The 19,326-nt window shown below is 39.1% G+C and overlaps 1 protein-coding gene across 1 annotated transcript in view; it reads left to right on the plus strand.

The window, feature by feature from the left end:
• LOC117399230 (eukaryotic translation initiation factor 3 subunit H) overlaps nucleotides 1-16,025 on the plus strand; it is a 138,985-nt gene extending 122,960 nt beyond the window's left edge. Inside the window, exons 7-9 of the mRNA XM_033998280.3 lie at nucleotides 2,393-2,513; nucleotides 11,444-11,576; nucleotides 15,740-16,025. Of these exons, the coding sequence (XP_033854171.3) occupies nucleotides 2,393-2,513; nucleotides 11,444-11,576; nucleotides 15,740-15,837 (352 nt within the window). The 3' untranslated portion in view covers nucleotides 15,838-16,025. The remainder of the gene's footprint in view (nucleotides 1-2,392; nucleotides 2,514-11,443; nucleotides 11,577-15,739) is intronic.
• Nucleotides 16,026-19,326: the final 3,301 nt, after the last annotated feature.

Raw genomic sequence — 19,326 nt, forward strand, 5'->3', positions numbered from 1 at the left:
CAATTTGTCTGGCAGCTCACAGTCTGTTGCGCTCGTACAAGAGTAGAAGGCTGTTCAAAAAGTGGATTTTTTCTTCCACGGCCAAGCAGATTTTTTTTTTCATTCCATTGGTGGAACTGCTGTGTCAGCAGAATAGATCAGTTGTTCCCATAATGGTAGCTTTTAAACTGCCAGCATTGATATATTTATTGTAATCTGTTTTGTGTCACTAGTAAGCAAACCACAAACCGGGAAGAATCTTTACGGCCCTAACTATATATTTCTCAATGAATGGAAAGTACTTTCTTAATACTGTGAAGGACTTAGCCAGGGACATTTAAGATTGCCGTTTATGAATACCGATAAGTAGGATCTTGCCCTTCTGATCTTAATAGGTTGCAAGGAGGAGCTATTTCCTTTGGGATAAGTCCAATCTTGACACATTTCTAAGAGGATTGTTACAGTTGATGAATGGTTTAGATTACACTATGTAACACAATTTTTGTTCCTGGGTAGTAAGTTTTATTTCCTAATTGCTTATGCCTCAAAAGTATAGAAAATGGCTATTATTCCCCACAAACTTTGCTTTTGTGACCAGGACAGTGATATTTTGAAATTTACCTATTTCCAATGAGAAAACGGGCGAATTTGTGTCTTTTTGTTCACATAAAGTCAGAAAAAAACAACATATGAATCCAAATTAACATGTATTTATACTAAAGTAATACAAAAATGACTACAAAAGATTTAGAAGTGAGTAGTTTTTCGAGATTTATGATTATACTGTAAATCACTTTCACGAATCAGCCCCCAAATGTAGTCTCCCATCATGTTCTCGTTATACTGTCCTTGGTAGTGGCGTTCAAAGTCCAGTATATCCTGGTGGAAGCACTCGCCTTGCTCCTCCGAGTACGCTCCCATGTTCTCCTTGAATTTATCAAGATGAGCATCAAGGATATGGACTTTGAGGGACATCCTACAGCCCATTGTGCCGTAGTTCTTCACCAGAGTCTCGACCAGCTCTACATAGTTTTCGGCCTTGTGATTGCCCAGGAAGCCCCGAACCACTGCGACAAAGCTGTTCCAAGCTGCTTTCTCCTTACTAGTGAGCTTCTTGGGGAATTCATTGCACTCCAGGATCTTCTTTATCTGTGGTCCGACGAAGACACCGGCTTTGACCTTTGCCTCAGACAGCTTAGGGAAGAAGTCTTGAAGGTACTTGAAGGCTGCCGACTCCTTCTCTAGAGCTCTGACAGATTGTTTCATAAGACCCAATTTGATGTGCAGTGGTGGCATCAGCACCTTCCAAGGCGTCCAGCAAGGTCTTGAGGCTGTTGTAATCCTTTTTGAGGTGCACCGAGTGAGCCAGGGGAAGAGACGGGTACTTGTTACCATTATGGAGCAGCACGGCTTTGAGGCTCCTGGATGAGCTGTCAATGAAAGACAGTATAACGAGAACATAATGGGAGACTACATTTGGGGGCCGATTCGTGAAAGTGATTTACAGTATAATTGTAAATCTCGAAAAACTACTCACTTCTAAATCTTTTGTAGTCATTTTTGTATTACTTTAGTATAAATACATGTTAATTTGGATTCATATGTTGTTTTTTTCTGACTTTATGTGAACGAAAAGACACAAATTCGCCAGTTTTGTCACTGGAAATAGGTAAATTTCAAAATATCACTCCTGGTCACAAAAGCAAAGTTTGTGGGGAATAATAGCCATTTTCTATACTTTTGAGGCATAAGCAATTAGGAAATAACACTTACTACCCAGGAACCAAAAAAAAAAAAAAATTGTTACATGGTGTTATCAGACTAATACATCGCTAGTGCAGATAAATATGTTTTAATAATGTGATCACCCTGTACTTAAGTGGAGAGAGGTGAGCTGGAAAGATGGTCAACAGATATGCCATTGCTATATATCTATAATGGGAGTCAACCTTATTCCAGAGGTTCAGTGATAAGGCAGTGAACTTGCAAGAATCCCAGAGATCAGAATGTAGGAAAATGGCACATCAAATTTAAGAATAAAAAGTGTGGTGTTGCACTGAATATAAGAGAGAATGGCTGGTACAAATGGAAATAGTTATTCAGTGGCCTCACTTTTGTAATGACAGAATGGTAATGCAATGTCATTATCCAGTACGGATGAATTAATTAAAGCGTTTTGTGATGGTGGTCCACTATGAAAGGCACTATATAAAATAGATTGATTGATTGATTGAGTCATGTACAGATGTGCATGTGGAACCCCAGGATGTACAATTATGTACAATTCTCAACACTTCCAAGCAGTGGTCTTGTAAATTATGTAATATTTTTGAAGCCCACTATCACATTGTAATTAAACAGCATATTATAAGATAGTATAACATGTATAATTTATTTGCTTTCTTTTTTGCAGCAATCACCTTGAAAAGAGCCTTCAACTGTTAATGGACAGGGTGGATGATATGAGCCAGGACATAGTGAAATACAACACCTTCAGCAGGAATGTGAGCAAACAGCAGCAACAGAAACACCAGGTACTTGAAAACTGCCTAACAGCTTCCTTTCAGAAACCTCCTAGCCAACGCTTGCCCTCCTGCTAGACATTTTGATGTTGTATGCCAGCACAGTGCTGGGAATTGAACATCCTTATAAATACTCTATTGGCAGCCCTTGAGGACAACAGCTTTTCTTAGAAATGCCTGTACATTTCCCATGAGTAATTGTGTTGCTTTTGTAGTGTATAGCTTTTTAGCAGCTATCTCTGTGATAAGAATAATCTGATAAGAGGTTACCATCCTAAGCAAATATTCTGGATATTTGGTTTTCGTGGAGTAAGTAGCTTCAAATGTCATTCCATTATTTTTGTTTGGAAAAATGTTTTCCTATTTACCTTCCTATTCTTTGTTGTTAGCAATCATTTTGAGTGGTTCTAGGATATGTCTCTCCAAAAGAGTTATCATTGTTTGCAAATATGTCATTTTATCTGGCTTTGAACTTCTTTGAGCTGTCTAAAGTCAGCATGCAGAGCTGTCACATTGGCACTTTGGATACTCCAGCTCAAGGCAAAGTACAAAGCCAGGTAAAGGCTGATTTTAGAGGAGCAATATATACCAGTACATTGTCAAATAGTAAGGGGAATTAAAAAAAAAAAAAAAAAACCGCTTGTCCTTTTTAATGTGTTTAAATGAAGATAGATATGGTTAATATTTTTAATCTTTGATTTTGTCCTTTGCATTGTTGACCAAAAAATTAAACCTAATAAATTGGTTAGACCAGCCACAGGAAACATTATGTAGTAATTTAACAACTAAACCAATCTTACTGCCTCAACCCACTTTAAGATATGAGAGTTAAACTTGGTCTTTCTTTATTTATTTGTCTGCAGGGATATTTACATGTTTTACTGTCATTGGTAAAGAAAGGTTGATTGGCATGATTTTAATATCACCACAAGGGGTTGGCTGTATTTTGATTAAAAATGAAAGATTGAGGCTCACAGATAAAATGAGTCATAAACAATGCATTTATTCCCACCTGAAACTCTGTCATCTATCAAAGGAAACTTTGATATCCGTCTGTCGGGATGTTTAGTATTTATGTAAATACCAATGAGTTAGGAAAATGAACATTCTTGATAGTAACAATTACTTCTTGCCCATTTCATTAAAAATAAGGCAGAAACGTGATCAAATGGAATACATCAGTGGATGCTTTCACTACAAGGAAAAAGAGTTATCAACATCTAAAGTAAATTTAGATAAAAAAGCAATTTAGAAAAAACAGATCTCATTTTAGAAAGGAGCCAGAGTAGTGTAATTTGGTGGCATGTACATTTTTTTGTGCTTTTTTTTTTTTTGCTCCTATAATGAAATTCTGTGAAATCGTGATAAGATTACACCTGCTGTCACATATTGGCACATTTTTCAAAGATGCCAGTTTTACATTAAAAAATTAATTTAGTGTACAGTTGAAAATCAATTATCTGGTCTTTGATGGTATCGATACCTGTTTTTGAGCTAACCTAAAACTATTATAGTTTTTAAAAGTGCAAAGTATTATTTGAGTTGCTTTGCCAGGTGGTCTACCATGCATCCCCCAAAACTGTAGGGAAAACATATAGGTAAAAATCAGCCCATCATTCTAACTGAAGTGTGTGTATATATACAGGAGGAATGCATGTGCAATAAAACTGTATAGCACTGGAATTGTCCATTTGTCCTTTTATCCCTTTCCCTTTTAAAATATCTGATATTGTGTTTTGAGGCTTCAAGGATGATTTCAGGGACCATGCGTGTTTTCTGTGATTTGAGGGTGCAGCACATTACCCTTTTTAATAAGAATACACTGCTCTTGACCTGCTACATAATAAAACCTAATGTGTGTGTGTGTGTGTGTTGTTGTGTTTTTTGTTTTTTTTTGTATATAAAAACACATTGCAGTACCAAAATATAACCTTGGATATGTGTCAATTAATGTGCAAACTAATTAATATAGAGAAACAAATGTGTACATTGCTGACGGTGTGATCTTATCAAAGTTTGACTATAATTTACCAGCGAAAAATCCAGAGATGAATCAAAGGGTGTCTAGGGGGACGTCAGAGAAGGCAGCTGCACGCATTTTAAAGTTTCTTTGTGGCACTACACAATTTAAATTAGTTAGCCCCGTTCTTTCTATAATACAATACCTCAAGTGAAAGTATGGATTTTAAGGCCAGCATGAAAGACCAATGTGAGTGTTTTTTTTTTTTAATAACTGTATTGTTTCAGTTAACCTTTTCTACTGGAAAGGCAAAATGTCCGCTTCCATTTTTCACTTAAATAGAGGTTCTTAACCTCATCTGCATCGATGTCTGATGAACTTTACACAGTCTGATGAACTTTACACAGAACGAACTCCTGGTCTCCATTTTGCTTGGGTCAGGAGAACAAACAGATCTCTAACCCAGAGACCATTGTAATGTAGTCCTTTTTTGCACCAAAGTAGGTATCCTTCCCCCGTATAACCCCCTCTAAATAAGCATTGTCCAAATTTCTCCTGCGATTTGCTTGGGTACGGTCTATTTTATGAGAAGTTAATATAGATAATAATTTCTTCCTTTTTGCTGGTTTTCAGCTAACAAGATTTGTGTCCTGCTCTTTTTCATAAACTCTTTAGTGTCTTTATCTTTCCCATGCCCTCTGTTTTGTACATTGTGTGGTTCTCCACTATCACCGTCTTGCAGTAGGGATTTCTATCTAATGTGTATCGAGGGGAAGAGCTCCATCGCACCTGCCACAGCGATCTGATAGACTCGCACTGCATCCTCCTCAAGGGCTACAAAATGACGGGACAGCCCGATGGAACAAAAGCTCTGCCATGTCTCCCCCAAGGAGTAAATCTGTGCATGGGTGCGGCAGCAGGTCATGATGCCTTCTATGACCAGGGATCAGTTCTTCCAGTGGATGGGGGAATTAGAAAATCTTAAGGGGTGGCTACATCCTCCAGACCCTCAGCATCAGATTGTGCAGACAAGGTGGACACCTTTCCGAAAAGGAGCTACATGGCCTCAACATGCGGTATGTGCGTCATCAATTACCAGGTGTATGCTGCAAAGTACCAACACAAGCTATGGGGTCAGTTGTCTGCTTGCCCACGACACCTACACCAGAGAACAATTAGCAGAGGGAGGCAAGAATGTATCTGATACAACTTGATGCTGTGGCAAGTGCGATGGATCCTCGGAGATGTATGCAAATGAAAACGTCGGTACTAACTCCAGATACACAGGCCAGGATACTGGAGTTACCTGATACTGGAGTTACACCTTTCAGTGTGACTTGCTCTTTTGCACCAGACTCAAGGACTCTGTCCCAGATGAAGGAGGCAAGACAGGCTATTCTGTCCTGTTCAACAGGGATGAGAGGCGCACCATTTAGGAGGTTATTTTAATAGACAGATGTCTTTTAGACATCAACCACAGCAATCCTCTTTTGGGAGCAAGCCAGCCACGTTTTCAGCGTGGTTAAGGAGCCAGGCTGTACAGACCCTCACGTGGCCATTTCGGAGAAGGAGGTAAGCCCTTCTTACCATCCAGTGCCTTTCCTCCCCTTACTTCTGCCAGTAGGGGGTGGGGTTCTAATTTTTTTAACAAACACTGATGGACTGGTCATGGCCACAAGGAAACTTCCTACAAGAAGTCAAACATTGTATAAGTGTGGCTAAATGTGCGGCGAGTTGCAGCATGTGACATTATTTAACCTGATGACTAAATCACGTCACGTGCTGGAACTCACCCCATGTGGTTCGCCCCACTAGTGGGGAAGTATCAGCAGTGGATCGCTGGAAAAAAACAGTCTTTGAAGAGGAAAGCGAGAGAAAATTAAGCAAGTGGCAGTGGAGTAGAGAGGCGGCTCGTCAGCCGAGGCAAGTGAGGCATGGCCTCACCAAGAATTCCCAAAGGCTAAAAAAGCATTTTGCATATGCTTTTTATTTAATTGAGAAATATAAACACATTTGCAACAACAGAAAACACTCCAAAAGCCACTTTCTGCTCCTGTTTCTATCAGAAAGCAGCCATGGCAACAGATGGTCTGTCCATTTCATGGTCAAAAGACCTAATGTATGCATAACCACCCCTGCTACTAATCCCATTAATACTCAGGAAGGTAAGAGGAGACAAGGCCAGCCTCATCTTGATAGCGCCTTACTGGGCCAAAAGGTTTTGTTTTTTTCAGAAATCCTGGAAATGACGAGGCTGGGCCCCTGCACTTACCGGAGAGCCGCAATCTACTGTCCCAGAACAACGGGATGCTGCTCCACCTCAATCCGTCAGTACTTCAAGTGACTGCTTGGAGGTTGAACGGAAACTGTTAAAAGAACAAGGACTATCGGCGCAAGTAAAAAACATCCTTATTGCATCAAGAAACGACAAATGGAGAGCATTTATCTGCTGGTGCAATTCAAAATCCTTGCACCATACAGGTCTCTCTATCTGAAGTTTTATCCTACCTCAGTCACCTGTTTCATAAAGGTCTCTCTTTCCTCCACCAAGGTTCATATTGCTGTGATTTCCAGCATTCTACCTGGCTGGGAAAGCCATCTGGTTGGTTCTCATCCCATGACATCTAGTTTTACCCAGGTATTAACCATCTAAGACTCCCAAGAAAACACATTGTTCCTCAGTGGAACCTCAGCCTAATACTCAGGAAATTCATGGGACCACCATTTGAACACATGGCCACATGTGAACAAAGGTTTCTTGCATGGAAAACAGCATTTCTAGTCACTAACATCAGCAAGAGGAGTAGGGGTACTTCAAGCCCTGGTCATCAATGCACCACGTTTTCAATCCTTTAAGGATAGGATTGTTTGCAGACCTAACCCTCAGTTTTTACCAAAGGTGGTAACCAAGTTTCACTTAGAACAAGTGATAAAGTGTCTGGATTTTCACACAAAACCTCACAAATCTAAGGAAGAGACCAGACTTCATTTGATTGATGTCCAGAGAGCTTTAAATTTTTACATCCACAGGATCTGTGATATCAGACCATCAGGGCAACTATTTATCTCTTTTAACTCATAAACCCAGGGCAAACCAAACTAGTTTCTAAACAATTTCAGACTGGATTACTACTTTCATTTTATTCTGATACAATCTTGATAACAAATCAGCCCCAGGATCCATCAAAGCCCACTCAGTGAGGGGAGTGGCTACAACTTGGGCAAAACTAAAATCTATCCCGATTCAGGACATCTGCAATGCTGCGACTTGGACCTCCTTCAAGACTTCAAGACTTCTATTACACATTATAATTTAGATGTCCCTACATTTGCTCACTCAAGGGGCATTCACACCGGACGTGGCGCGCATGCCGCCTGCTTGCACGCCGCGCTGCAGTACTTTCACACCAAACACGGCAGGTTAAAGTCAGTGGGCGGTCCATTGTTACATCACGGCTGCAGGTACAGTGGCTTTTGGTTGCCGAGCAACAAACAGTAAATGCCAGCGGGAAAATAAAACTCTTTTGACAGAACTGAAGACACTGACAAAAGACAAAACTGAGGAGCAAGACATTATAAATATCTTTTTATTAAACCTAATTGTAACCCCCACACCACCACAATCACCCCCCCCCCCCCCCCCCCCCTTTTTATTAATTTTGTTAAAAACTGTTAAAATATAATATATGTACACCAAATAAAACATTTTGCTAGTCTGTCTGCAGTTAATTTATCCCCCCCCAAAAAAATACTTACGTTATAGTAGCAGGTGCATAATTATTTTCAATGTGGAGTTTAGCACTAATATATATATATACAGACGTGCTCAAGTTTGTTGGTACCCTTACAGCTCATTGAAATAATGCTTCATTCCTCCTGAAAAGTGATGAAATTAAAAGCTATTTTATCATGTATACTTGCATGCCTTTGGTATGTCATAGAATAAAGCAAAGAAGCTGTGAAAAGAGATGAATTATTGCTTATTCTACAAAGATATTCTAAAATGGCCTGGACACATTTGTTGGTACCCCTTAGAAAAGATAACAAATAGTTGGATTATAGTGATATTTCAAACTAATTATTTTCTTTAATTAGTATCACACATGTCTCCCAATCTTGTCATCAGTCATTCAGCCTATTTAAATGGAGAAAAGTAGTCACTGTGCTGTTTGGTATCATTGTGTGCACCACATTGAACATGGACCAGAGAAAGCAAAGGAGAGAGTTGTCTGAGGAGATCAGAAAGAAAATAAAAGACAAGCATGGTAAAGGTAAAGGCTACGAGACCATCTCCAAGCAGCTTGATGTTCCTGTGACAACAGTTGCAAATATTATTAAGAAGTTTAAGGTCCATGGAACTGTAGCCAACCTCCCTGGGCGTGGCCGCAAGAGGAAAATCAACCCCAGATTGAACAGAAGGATAGTGCAAATGGTAGAAAAAGAACCAAGGATAACTGCCAAAGAGATACAAGCTGAACTCCAAGGTGAAGGTACGTCAGTTTCTGATCGCACCATCCGTCGCTTTTTGAGCGAAAGTGGGCTCCATGGAAGAAGACCCAGGAGGACTCCACTTTTGACAGAAAAACATAAAAAAGCCAGACTGGAATTTGCTAAAATGCATATTGACAAGCCACAATCCTTCTGGGAGAATGTCCTTTGGACAGATGAGTCAAAACTGGAGCTTTTTGGCAAGTCACCTCAGCTCTATGTTCACAGATGAAAAAATGAAGCTTTCAAAGAAAAGAACACCATACCTACAGTGAAACATGGAGGAGGCTCGGTTATGTTTTGGAGCTGCTTTGCTGCGCCTTGCACAGGGTGCCTTGAATCTGTGCAGGGCACAATGAAATCTCAAGACTATCAAGGCATTCTGGAGCGAAACGTACTGCCCAGTGTCAGAAAGCTCTGTCTCAGTCGCAGGTCATAGGTCCTCCAACAGGATAATGACCCAAAACACACAGCTAAAAGCACCCAAGAATGGATAAGAACAAAACATTGGACTATTCTGAAGTGGCCTTCTATGAGTCCTGATCTGAATCCTATCGAACATCTATGGAAAGAGCTGAAACTTGCAGTCTGGAGAAGGCACCCATCAAACCTGAGACAGCTGGAGCAGTTTGCTCAGGAAGAGTGGGCCAAACTACCTGTTAACAGGTGCAGAAGTCTCATTGAGAGCTACAGAAAACGTTTGATTGCAGTGATTGCCTCTAAAGGTTGTGCAACAAAATATTAGGTTAGCGGTCCCATCATTTTTGTCCATGCCATTTTCATTTGTTTTCTTATTTACAATATTATGTTGAATAAAAAATCAAAAGCAAAGTCTGATTTCTATTAAATATGGAATAAACAATGGTGGATGCCAATTACTTTTGTCAGTTTCAAGTTATTTCAGAGACAATTGTGCATTCTTCGTGTTTTGTGGAGGGGTACCAACAAATTTGAGCACGTCTGTGTGTGTATATATATATATATATATATATATATATATATATATATATATCTATATATATCTATATATATATCTCATTTACGTAATTATGTATATTTAATATTCACTTATCCGGTAATCCCATTTGTACACCCACAGACCTCCATGCTGCAGCTTTTTTTTTAATATCTTGGTAACTATAAATTGTTGTATTAAACAACACCGGGAAATCTGAAATGAAAGCTAACAGCTTTTCCTCCATTTTATTTTTTTATTTCTTACTCGCAAAGGACCTCCGACTTTTCCCTGATTGGCTGTTGGTAGGTTACGTCACGACGCGGCGTGGCAAAAATATTTTATCTCTTGTGCGCCACTCTGCGGTGGCTCGTCCCTCTGCCGCTGCACGTAACCGCCTTCATTGAAAACCATTGCTTTTGTCGCACTGCATCCGGTGTGAAAGCCCCTTCAGTGTTATCTGTGGCACTGTCTACTAATATTAACCTTCCACCCTCTTCTGTACATGCTTTGGAATAGTTAACTCTGTGTGGAGTTCATCAGGCGCGGTAAGAAGATGGAAATTACCTGTAATATGGTTTCTTCATAGGATGATGAACTCCTCACTCCTATATTCACCCTTCTTCCCCCTTTTTTTTTTTTTGGAATTTGGATAACAGTACTCATTTAAAGGATACTGACTTTGGTGCCAAAAAGGACTATATTGCAATGGTCTCTGGGTTAGAGATCTGTTTGTTCTCCTGACCCAAGGAAAATGGGGACCTGGAGTTTGCTCTGTGTGGAGTTCATTATCTTACGAAGAAACCATATTACAGGTAATCTTCGTCTCACGTGATGGTTATTAGCTGATAAGATTAAAAACAAACAATAGAGAAATACATTACTAACGAGAGAGCTTGTTATTTTATTCAGGAATTGGTCATTTTCCCCTTTCTTTACATAAAACCATTTAATAATATATCTATTTATCCTCAAAAATAAATACTAGTATTGTTAAATTTTGCCATTGTGCTTAAACTGCTGCAGCTATGCTGAAAACACTAGCTGGTGTGCTGTGATGTTGGTTTGATTTGATTTGACCACTGAAACAAGCTGAATTCTAATTTTGTTCCCGTGTGCGCACTGTGGATTTATGGAAAATACACTTGCTTTGGAAAACCATCCTGTGTCGGATAAACCTGTATTATACATGTGCTGTTTGAGTGCAAACCGAACTGGGTGAGTGAAAAAAGGTGGTGCAATATGGAAGTATGTTAAAGCAAGTTCTGTCATGGGGGTTTTCATACAAGACTAGCATTGTACACAGCTTCCATGGAGAAGACATTTGGCAAAACAGTATTCTACTAAAGGTGCCACATATACTGTACTTTTAAATTAACCAATCGCAGTTAAGTACATTTTGATTAGGTTTAAATAGAATGACTAGTAGGCAAATTAAACAAACCAAAAAATATTGTAATTAAATAAGCCCAGGGCATGGCTGAAGTTAAGACATGACTTGCAGATCTGTCCTTACTATTAGCAAATCTCTTTCTGCAGTATGTTCAGAGGCGTCAGCAGGAGAACACACAGAGGCAGACTCGCGGGGAGCCTCCGTTACCTGAGGAAGACATCAGCAAGATGTTCAAACCACCCCAACCCCCTCCAAGAATGGACACGCTACTCATTGCAGGTGAGAATTCATCTTGTGACCTTTCTTAAGGAGGTCATTGGAAGAGCAATTTCAGTGAGAAGGAATTGAGCCACTGCAGTATTGCCATCCTACACATGAAACACACAAGTTCTAAGAATTGCATACCATATAACTAGGACCCTGTGAAATTCATGGGAGAATTAGAACGACATGACTAACCTGTATTTCAGTCCTAAATCAAGATGTCTGTGTAGCTACTCCAGCTAAACTGATCAAAAGACTTAAGTAATCAACCCATTACATTCTGGCTAATTAGAAAACACTCTTAATTACAAGGGACAATTATTGCCATTCTAGAACTTGATGATACCTGGAATATTTATAGAATACATTCTTGCTGTTTTGCTCAAAGCTGTTGGTTTCACTTCACTGTTCTAATGCTACTGTGCAGTGTATCGGCTTGGAAACACTGCATTAAGAAACTCCTTGCCACCAGGTAATACAGTTCTGTTTGCCTACCATTTAGACAACCATCTGTTGTTGCCTTAATTGCCATTCAAACCCATGTCAACCACCACTCGCATGGTTTCATAAAATGTTAATTTCCACCTTTTTCACTTCTCACATGATATGCACCAGTGTAACCATGTTGATTCCTCCTTGCTGTTATTTGAAGATCTTTATACAGAGACGAGCCAGTGTTTTTACTTAATTGAATAAATTGGGCTAAAACTATCAAGTTAGCCAGGACACCAGGGTAAATATTAGTGCTGAGCATTTGTGCTCCATTTTGATGATTGATTTTGTGCATCTCTAGTAATCCTGATGATGCCCTGTTGATGGTGTTATGACAGGTGTTTAATATTTTGACAAAGCCCTGTACAACTAAGTTTCTTGCTTTAATGGGGTCAGCCGTGTACAACCTTTTTATTATGGGAGTAACTGTTAATAGAATTTTAGACAATAATAATAAACATCAATGAGGATAACGAGGATGATACAAATATGAACAGTAGTGGTTTATACTTTAACAGCTCGTACAAGAGGTAAATGGCAAAGCACCTACAGATGTCACTTAGGAGTAGTATGGATAAGAGGGTCTGCTAATAAATAAATAATAATGGGTTTTGATTTTGCTAAATGTCTGTTTTTAGAAATTCATTTTCAGAACCATATAAAAATGCACCTTTTAATACTTTGTGACGACTGAACATTGTACATGATTACTGTGTCTGACACTTAAACCCCTTTCGATTGCCAGTCTTACTGCAGTGCAGAGAATATGATCAGTCTGCTGTGAACTCTTTTTTTTCTGCTAGACAATAGATTTATTCTCCTTCTAGTTTAAAGAAGGGCCAGGGAAGCAGGAAGTCAGAGGATTGGCAAAGGCATTTTTCACACTAGCTAAAGCAGTTATTAAAACCAATCTGTCATGTGTGCCAAATATCTGAGTATAGTAAATAATTCGTAGCAATATCTTGAACATGTCATAAAAGAATCTGTATTTAAAGGAATTTGTAACAGTGGCATTATTGTGTGTGCATGCTCTTTTTGACTTGTTTGTACTGCAACACGTTTTACACTTAATAGGATGTTACAGACCTAATGCTTAAAGAATACAACTATATTCTGTGATTCTCTAAGTCAAGTTAGATTGTGGTTATCTTACATTAAAAATTAATCCTTTTATGTCTAATTTTAAAAAATATATATTGCTCTGTCACTTTTTTTTTTAACCTCTAGCCAAATCACGGATACCGACCACACACTTCGGCATAGTGTCTTTTAAAGTTTTTACACATCTGTATTCTGTGATTCTCCCAGTAAAGTTTCATTGTAGATAGCATATGCCAAACGTCAACTGTTACATTGTTTTAACCTCTGGTCTTTTCAGAGATGCAGACAAAACACTTATTTCAACTATGATGGCTAACTTGAACAATGTCAGTTTTTCAAAAATAAATAGTTATCTATGTTGATCTTTGTAAGCAGCAGATTAATTAATCAGAGAACTATTCTCACACAAACTCTGAAAGATGAGTTATTAGAAAGAGAAATGGCATAAAAGTATTTGTTACAATTGACCAAAATGTTGCAGAAGATGCAGAATTACTCAAGTTTTGTTCCTTGTTTAAGAAGCAAGAGATTGCATTGGTATTAATTAATTGATTATTACAGTATGGGCTTACATCCTTTCAAGTGAAATCTGTTTAATTTGTATGTGGAATTTATTAATGTTGTGCTTGTTGATGTGTATGGGCAGAATGTTGAAATACACTTATTTAATTGTATGTTGTTGTAGTTAGACTTCAGAGGGCATGCATTCATAAAACATTTTTCTGTCAGTAAACAGAAGCCACATATCGTTACTGTTAAGTGCTTAAATCTTAAAGCTAGAAAACATGAAACAGAGAATCGTGTGCACGCATGTATGTACAGAAAATCATTAACATTAATTAATATGCATATTTGCATTCCATAACAAAACATAAAGGACCCGTGCATGGTCTATACAGTGCTGTTTGGCCCTTCATATCCTTCAATATGAATACTATGCAGGTAAATATTCAAATAAAAAAACTGGAGGAAGAAACTCAGAACCCCTAAAAATGATTTATAAAGCAATGACAAAGTATACTTTTAAGAGTTACAGTTGTCATAGAGATATTCAAGTAAGAAATATTGTGGTTTCCAATTTTAGATGTATTGCATGAAAAAGTTTCAATGTCTATTCTGTGGGGGGGTTTACAAAAAATGCCTATCCGCCTGCAGGCTTTGGTTCTACTACTTTTTATGATGGTATAATACGCAGGAGGTGATAAATCACACCAGTGGTGTACAATGACTGGCCATAAGGTAGCTGCTGCAAAAGTGAAAAGGGTATCGAATTGGCTTTTTTCTTCAGAATTCAACTGTTCAAATGTGGTAAAAGAAATTAACTCGACTTAACAAGGCATACTGATAATCCAGTTTTGGATATGGCTGTATATAACTTTTTCACATGGGTTCAAGATTCAAAGTTCTTAACTACTTACTTGGTATGTTTGTGTAGATTTAAAGCCCTGTTCACACTTGCATTTTATACCGTATTGTTGAACAGTATCGCAACGTCAGTTCACACTGGCGTCTTACCGGTATAACCATATTGATACGAAATAATTAATAATTGTACCTGTCTGTACTGTGTGAAATGTGCATCTCTGTTTTCTACGCATGCACCATCTCTGGTACTGTGTTCAGAAAAGTGAATTTTTCTATGTCATCATTACCACATGTTTTTTGTCAAGACATCCTGGGCAAGAGTGAAATAGACTTATGTTTTTTTTTTTGTTTTTTTTTTTATATTTTTAAACACCGATAAAGTAAGCTCAAAGCAGCTCAATCCGACACCGCTCCATTGACTGTCAATAAAAAATCTTCCCCCGAGCTCTATCCCACAACCCTTTGCACGCAGCGTGACTGATAATGTGGAAAAGCTGGGCCTGGCCCATTTTCGTCTGGTCGAGGCTTCCATTGCTGCCTTCGTCCAAGCGCCTAATTTGGCGCTCCTATCCAAGGACGCTGCCTGCCCTAACAAGCAGAGGCAGGTTTCTGAGGTGATCCTCAAAAGAGCCTAATCAGCCAGGTGTACAATATTCAGGATTCGGGTCTTTAGGTGGTAAATACCTATTCGGTAATGGTTGCATTTCTATTTCAGGGAACCAGGGTTATGATAATAACATAACGATATAAACCATCTTAAATGTGTATCGTTCTTGTACTGGTGTTGAAAAGTGAGTTAGAACAGAAAGTGGTATCAAATCTATGTATTCTAAACTGAAACAAATCTTACCAGTTTCGTTCCGATACAAGTGTTAACAGGGTATTAGTCATGCCAGGGTTACAGCCTGAGGCACTCTGGGGAAATTAAGTGTTGCACCAGCAACTTCTTGATTAACAATCTTAAAGGTGTTGGTATTGTGGATGCTGTGTCGATTTTAAATGAATTGACCAGTGTGTTGAAGTATTCTTAATAATTGTTGTTGTTCTGCTTCATTACCCAGATTTTCATTTTTGTCATAGCACAGATTAGTTAAACCAAGCAGAAATGGCATTATTTCAGGTTTAGTGCAGGTATTCTAAATTAAAGGTGTGAACTTGACAGTGTACACGAGCTGCTAATTGTGAAACACCCCTTTTATTTTGTCTTCTTTCTTCCTCAGGGCAAATCAACACCTACTGCCAGCACATCAAGGAGTTCACCTCTCAGAACCTGGGTAAAATGTTCATGGCAGAGGCGCTCCAAGGTCACAATGTTTGAAGAAGAGCTGAAGTGTGCTCAGGCATAATGGGTTGTGACAAGGGGACAGAAGAAAGAAGTGGAAAGGCTTTTTTCTGAAAAATGTGTTTTACATGGATGTGATTTAAAAATGTAATTTGGCTTATAGATAGCTTTGGTTTTATAGCCCAAACTGCTTTCAAAATTAATAAATGTGGGATTTAACCATGGCATTTGTCTTTTACTGAGTAATTTGTTTTATAAGGCTCACCTTGTCTAAACATTTTACAAAAATATTTTTCCCTTTCAAGTACGAAATGTAACCATCACAGAATGGGTATTTCCCTCCCAAAGACCCGAATCCTGAATGTTGTATACCAAAGCTGCTCACCCAGTGAGTTATGCAGCCATGACTCCGCCCCCGAGATATCAAAAGGACTGCACTCAACTATCTCAATGCCATTTTTCCTTTCAAGACTGACCTGCATTTTGTGTTTTACACAAATTATATGTGATATTTAAACTAATCGCTGTAATAATTTTAAATTACGAGTATCATGTGCACTACAGCCTGTTGCTAGTTGCGTCCTGCTTAGGGATGCACCGAATCCAAGTTTTTGGGATTCGGCCGAATACCGAATCTACAAAAACTGTCAAGAAAACTGAAGGAAACTGTTGAATGAAAAACAGACTGGCAGCTACTAACAAGGGACGCGCACAATCTATAGTTTTGAGCCTTTTAGTTAATAGTATTTTTGGAAAGTATATCCCTGAATAAGATTTCAGTTTGAAACTTACACAATTTACCGCTAGCCCCACAACAAAAACGTCAAAATACTTACTTTTACAAGAAAGGAGAGCTGTATCTTTGCCAAAACCCTTTATTTTCTTTAATGACGTTTTCAACCTGTGTCACCTGATCTGAGAGTAGGGTTGCCAACAGGCTCCAGAATCTCGGGACACTTTAAGGCAGGTCAGGTTTTGTAACTCACCTCTAGAAACTGCAATGTATTCAGTAGAGTGAGTGTGAATTGTGCGAATGTCGCTAAATTAATTGAATTGTTTTACTTAATTGTTACCAAAAGCACACACCTGCCTGCGAGGATCATTTCCATCAATCAGACTTATACAGCAGCTGATTGGCTTTCTGAGTCTCTGACTGGGTGGGACTGTGAAGCAAGAAATATTAAACAAATAGAAACTTTACCTGATATCACAAGGTTAAATGAAAGAGTGCAGGTGAGTGCAAAGTTATCTAATAATGGTGTTGCACTATTTTATTATTATTTATTATTTATTTCTTAGCAGATGCCCTTATCCAGGGCGACTTACAGTCTTAAACAAAAAATACATTTCATTCAATTATTTTGATAGATATTGTTTACTGTATGAAAAAATTCAAGCAATACGATTTAATTGTTACAAGGCTCTCCGGATAGAATCACCACCACAACTAAACAGTTAAATAAATTTACTAAACTGCTCGAGCAATTCATACTCACATTACATGTAGAATACATTGTAGCTTAGAGAGGTGAGTTAAAAAAAACCTGACCTGCCTTAGTGTCCCAAGATTCTGGAGCCTGTTGACAACCTTATCTGAGAGCTATAAGGAAAAAATTACCGCGATGAGTGACCTGAATCACCCTGCGAAATAAAACCCGAGATGATTTTAAGTGCACAGTGTGTGTAACACCTATCAAATAGGCTACGAAATAGTTTACAAATGATTTTAATAAAACACAGCAGTTCCCAAATGGTTCAACTTGTATTGGCACATTACAATAACGTAATTTAATTTACCAAAGCATATTGTTCAACAATGCCTTGCACATCTGACATCTTACAGAAAATATATATTTCTGTGCACCAATTTTTTTTTTCTCAGTATGATCTCTAGAACACGTTTGACAGACAAAGCAACAAAGCACAAACGTCTACAGCAGTTTGCTGTTACTTTATATTACAGGTTTACTGCATAACTTTACTCCATGAAAAGTGTGATGTGACTGTGCTGTTGCATACGGGGGGATGTTTGCATTCCGCAGCTGCGTGACGTGTTTAGTGTGTGCGCCACCAGTAGTAGGGAGTTGAGAGCCGCGACAGAGTTCATAGTTCATACATCAAACGTGTTCTTATTATTAAATACAACAGTTACATTCAATACCAGATTCGTGTCTTTTATTTAAAGAAGAACTGCACACATTGGAGGGATGTATTAAAATGGATGTGCATCTTAGCGAATCCTAAGTATTCGGCCGAATCCAAGATGAGGACACATCAGTGGCTGGAGATGGTACTGTAAGTGCAAGTGTGTATACCAGTGTGTATATCAATGCAGATGCTGTTTTAAAATGAATGTTGTCATCCCTCAAAGTTACTACCCAGACAGGTACTGAAGAGGATGATTTACTAATCACCATTGATGGAAAGGCTAGGAAAGCCTTTGAAGGTTTCCTCTTCCATGAGACAGTCTGGAGGCCCGTTGAGGCTTTATGGGGTAAGCCAGCTTTTGCTGCACCACATATTCCCAGAGTAGACGAGTTCTGCAGGATACCAGCAAATCATATAGATTATATATTAAAATTGCCGAAGGTCGACACCATTATGGCAATACCTGCCACAGGTCATACAGATCTGGTCTAGATCGGGGAGACAAAAGGGGTTGATACCTTCTTGAAAAGAGGCTACTCCGCCTCCACTTGCAGCATACGTATCAACAACTACCAAATACATGCTGCAAAATACCAGCACAAGATGTGGAGCCAGCTGTCTGCTTACTTGCAGACTCCTACCCCAGAGAACATTGAACTGGTCATGCAGATTGCAGAAGAGGGCAAAAATGCTGCAAAAATCCAGTTACAGGCAGCATGTGATAGCATGGATACTAATGCTAGGGCCGTGGCAAACGCTGTATCTGCATATGAAAACAGCAGCCTTAACCCCTGACACACAAACAAAGGTACTGGAACTACTCTTTCAGGGGGTCCTACTGTGTGGCACTGGCCTCAAGGATTCCCTGGCTCAGATGAATGAGGCAAGACAAGCCACTAGATCCTGCTCAACAGCCGGAGAGCTGAGCAGAGAAACGGTGCCTCACGAATGGAAAATTCAGAAAGAGGTATTCAGAAAATTAGGGCACCCAAAAATAGACCTTTTTGCCACAACACAAAATATCCAGCTGCCACTGTTTTGCTCCCCTTTCCAGGAAAAAGCAGCCATGGCAACAGATGGTCTTTCCATTTCATGGTCAAACAGCTTAATGTATGCATACCCTCCCATGCCACTAATCCCAGCGGTGCTCAAGTAAATAAGAGGAGACAAAGGCACTCTCATTGTGGTAGCCCCTTACTGGGTTAAGAGGTTCTGGTTCTCCGAGATCCTGGAAATAGCAGAGGAGGGACTTGTGCGCTTACCAGTGAGCCGCGATCTACTGTTTCAAAATGAGGGGAAGATGCTGCACAACAATCCTTCATGGTTACAGCTAGCTGCCTGGAGATTGAATGGCAAAAACTAACAAATCAGGGGCTA

This window comes from Acipenser ruthenus, chromosome 4 (assembly GCF_902713425.1).
Source record: "Acipenser ruthenus chromosome 4, fAciRut3.2 maternal haplotype, whole genome shotgun sequence".
NCBI lineage: Eukaryota > Metazoa > Chordata > Actinopteri > Acipenseriformes > Acipenseridae > Acipenser > Acipenser ruthenus.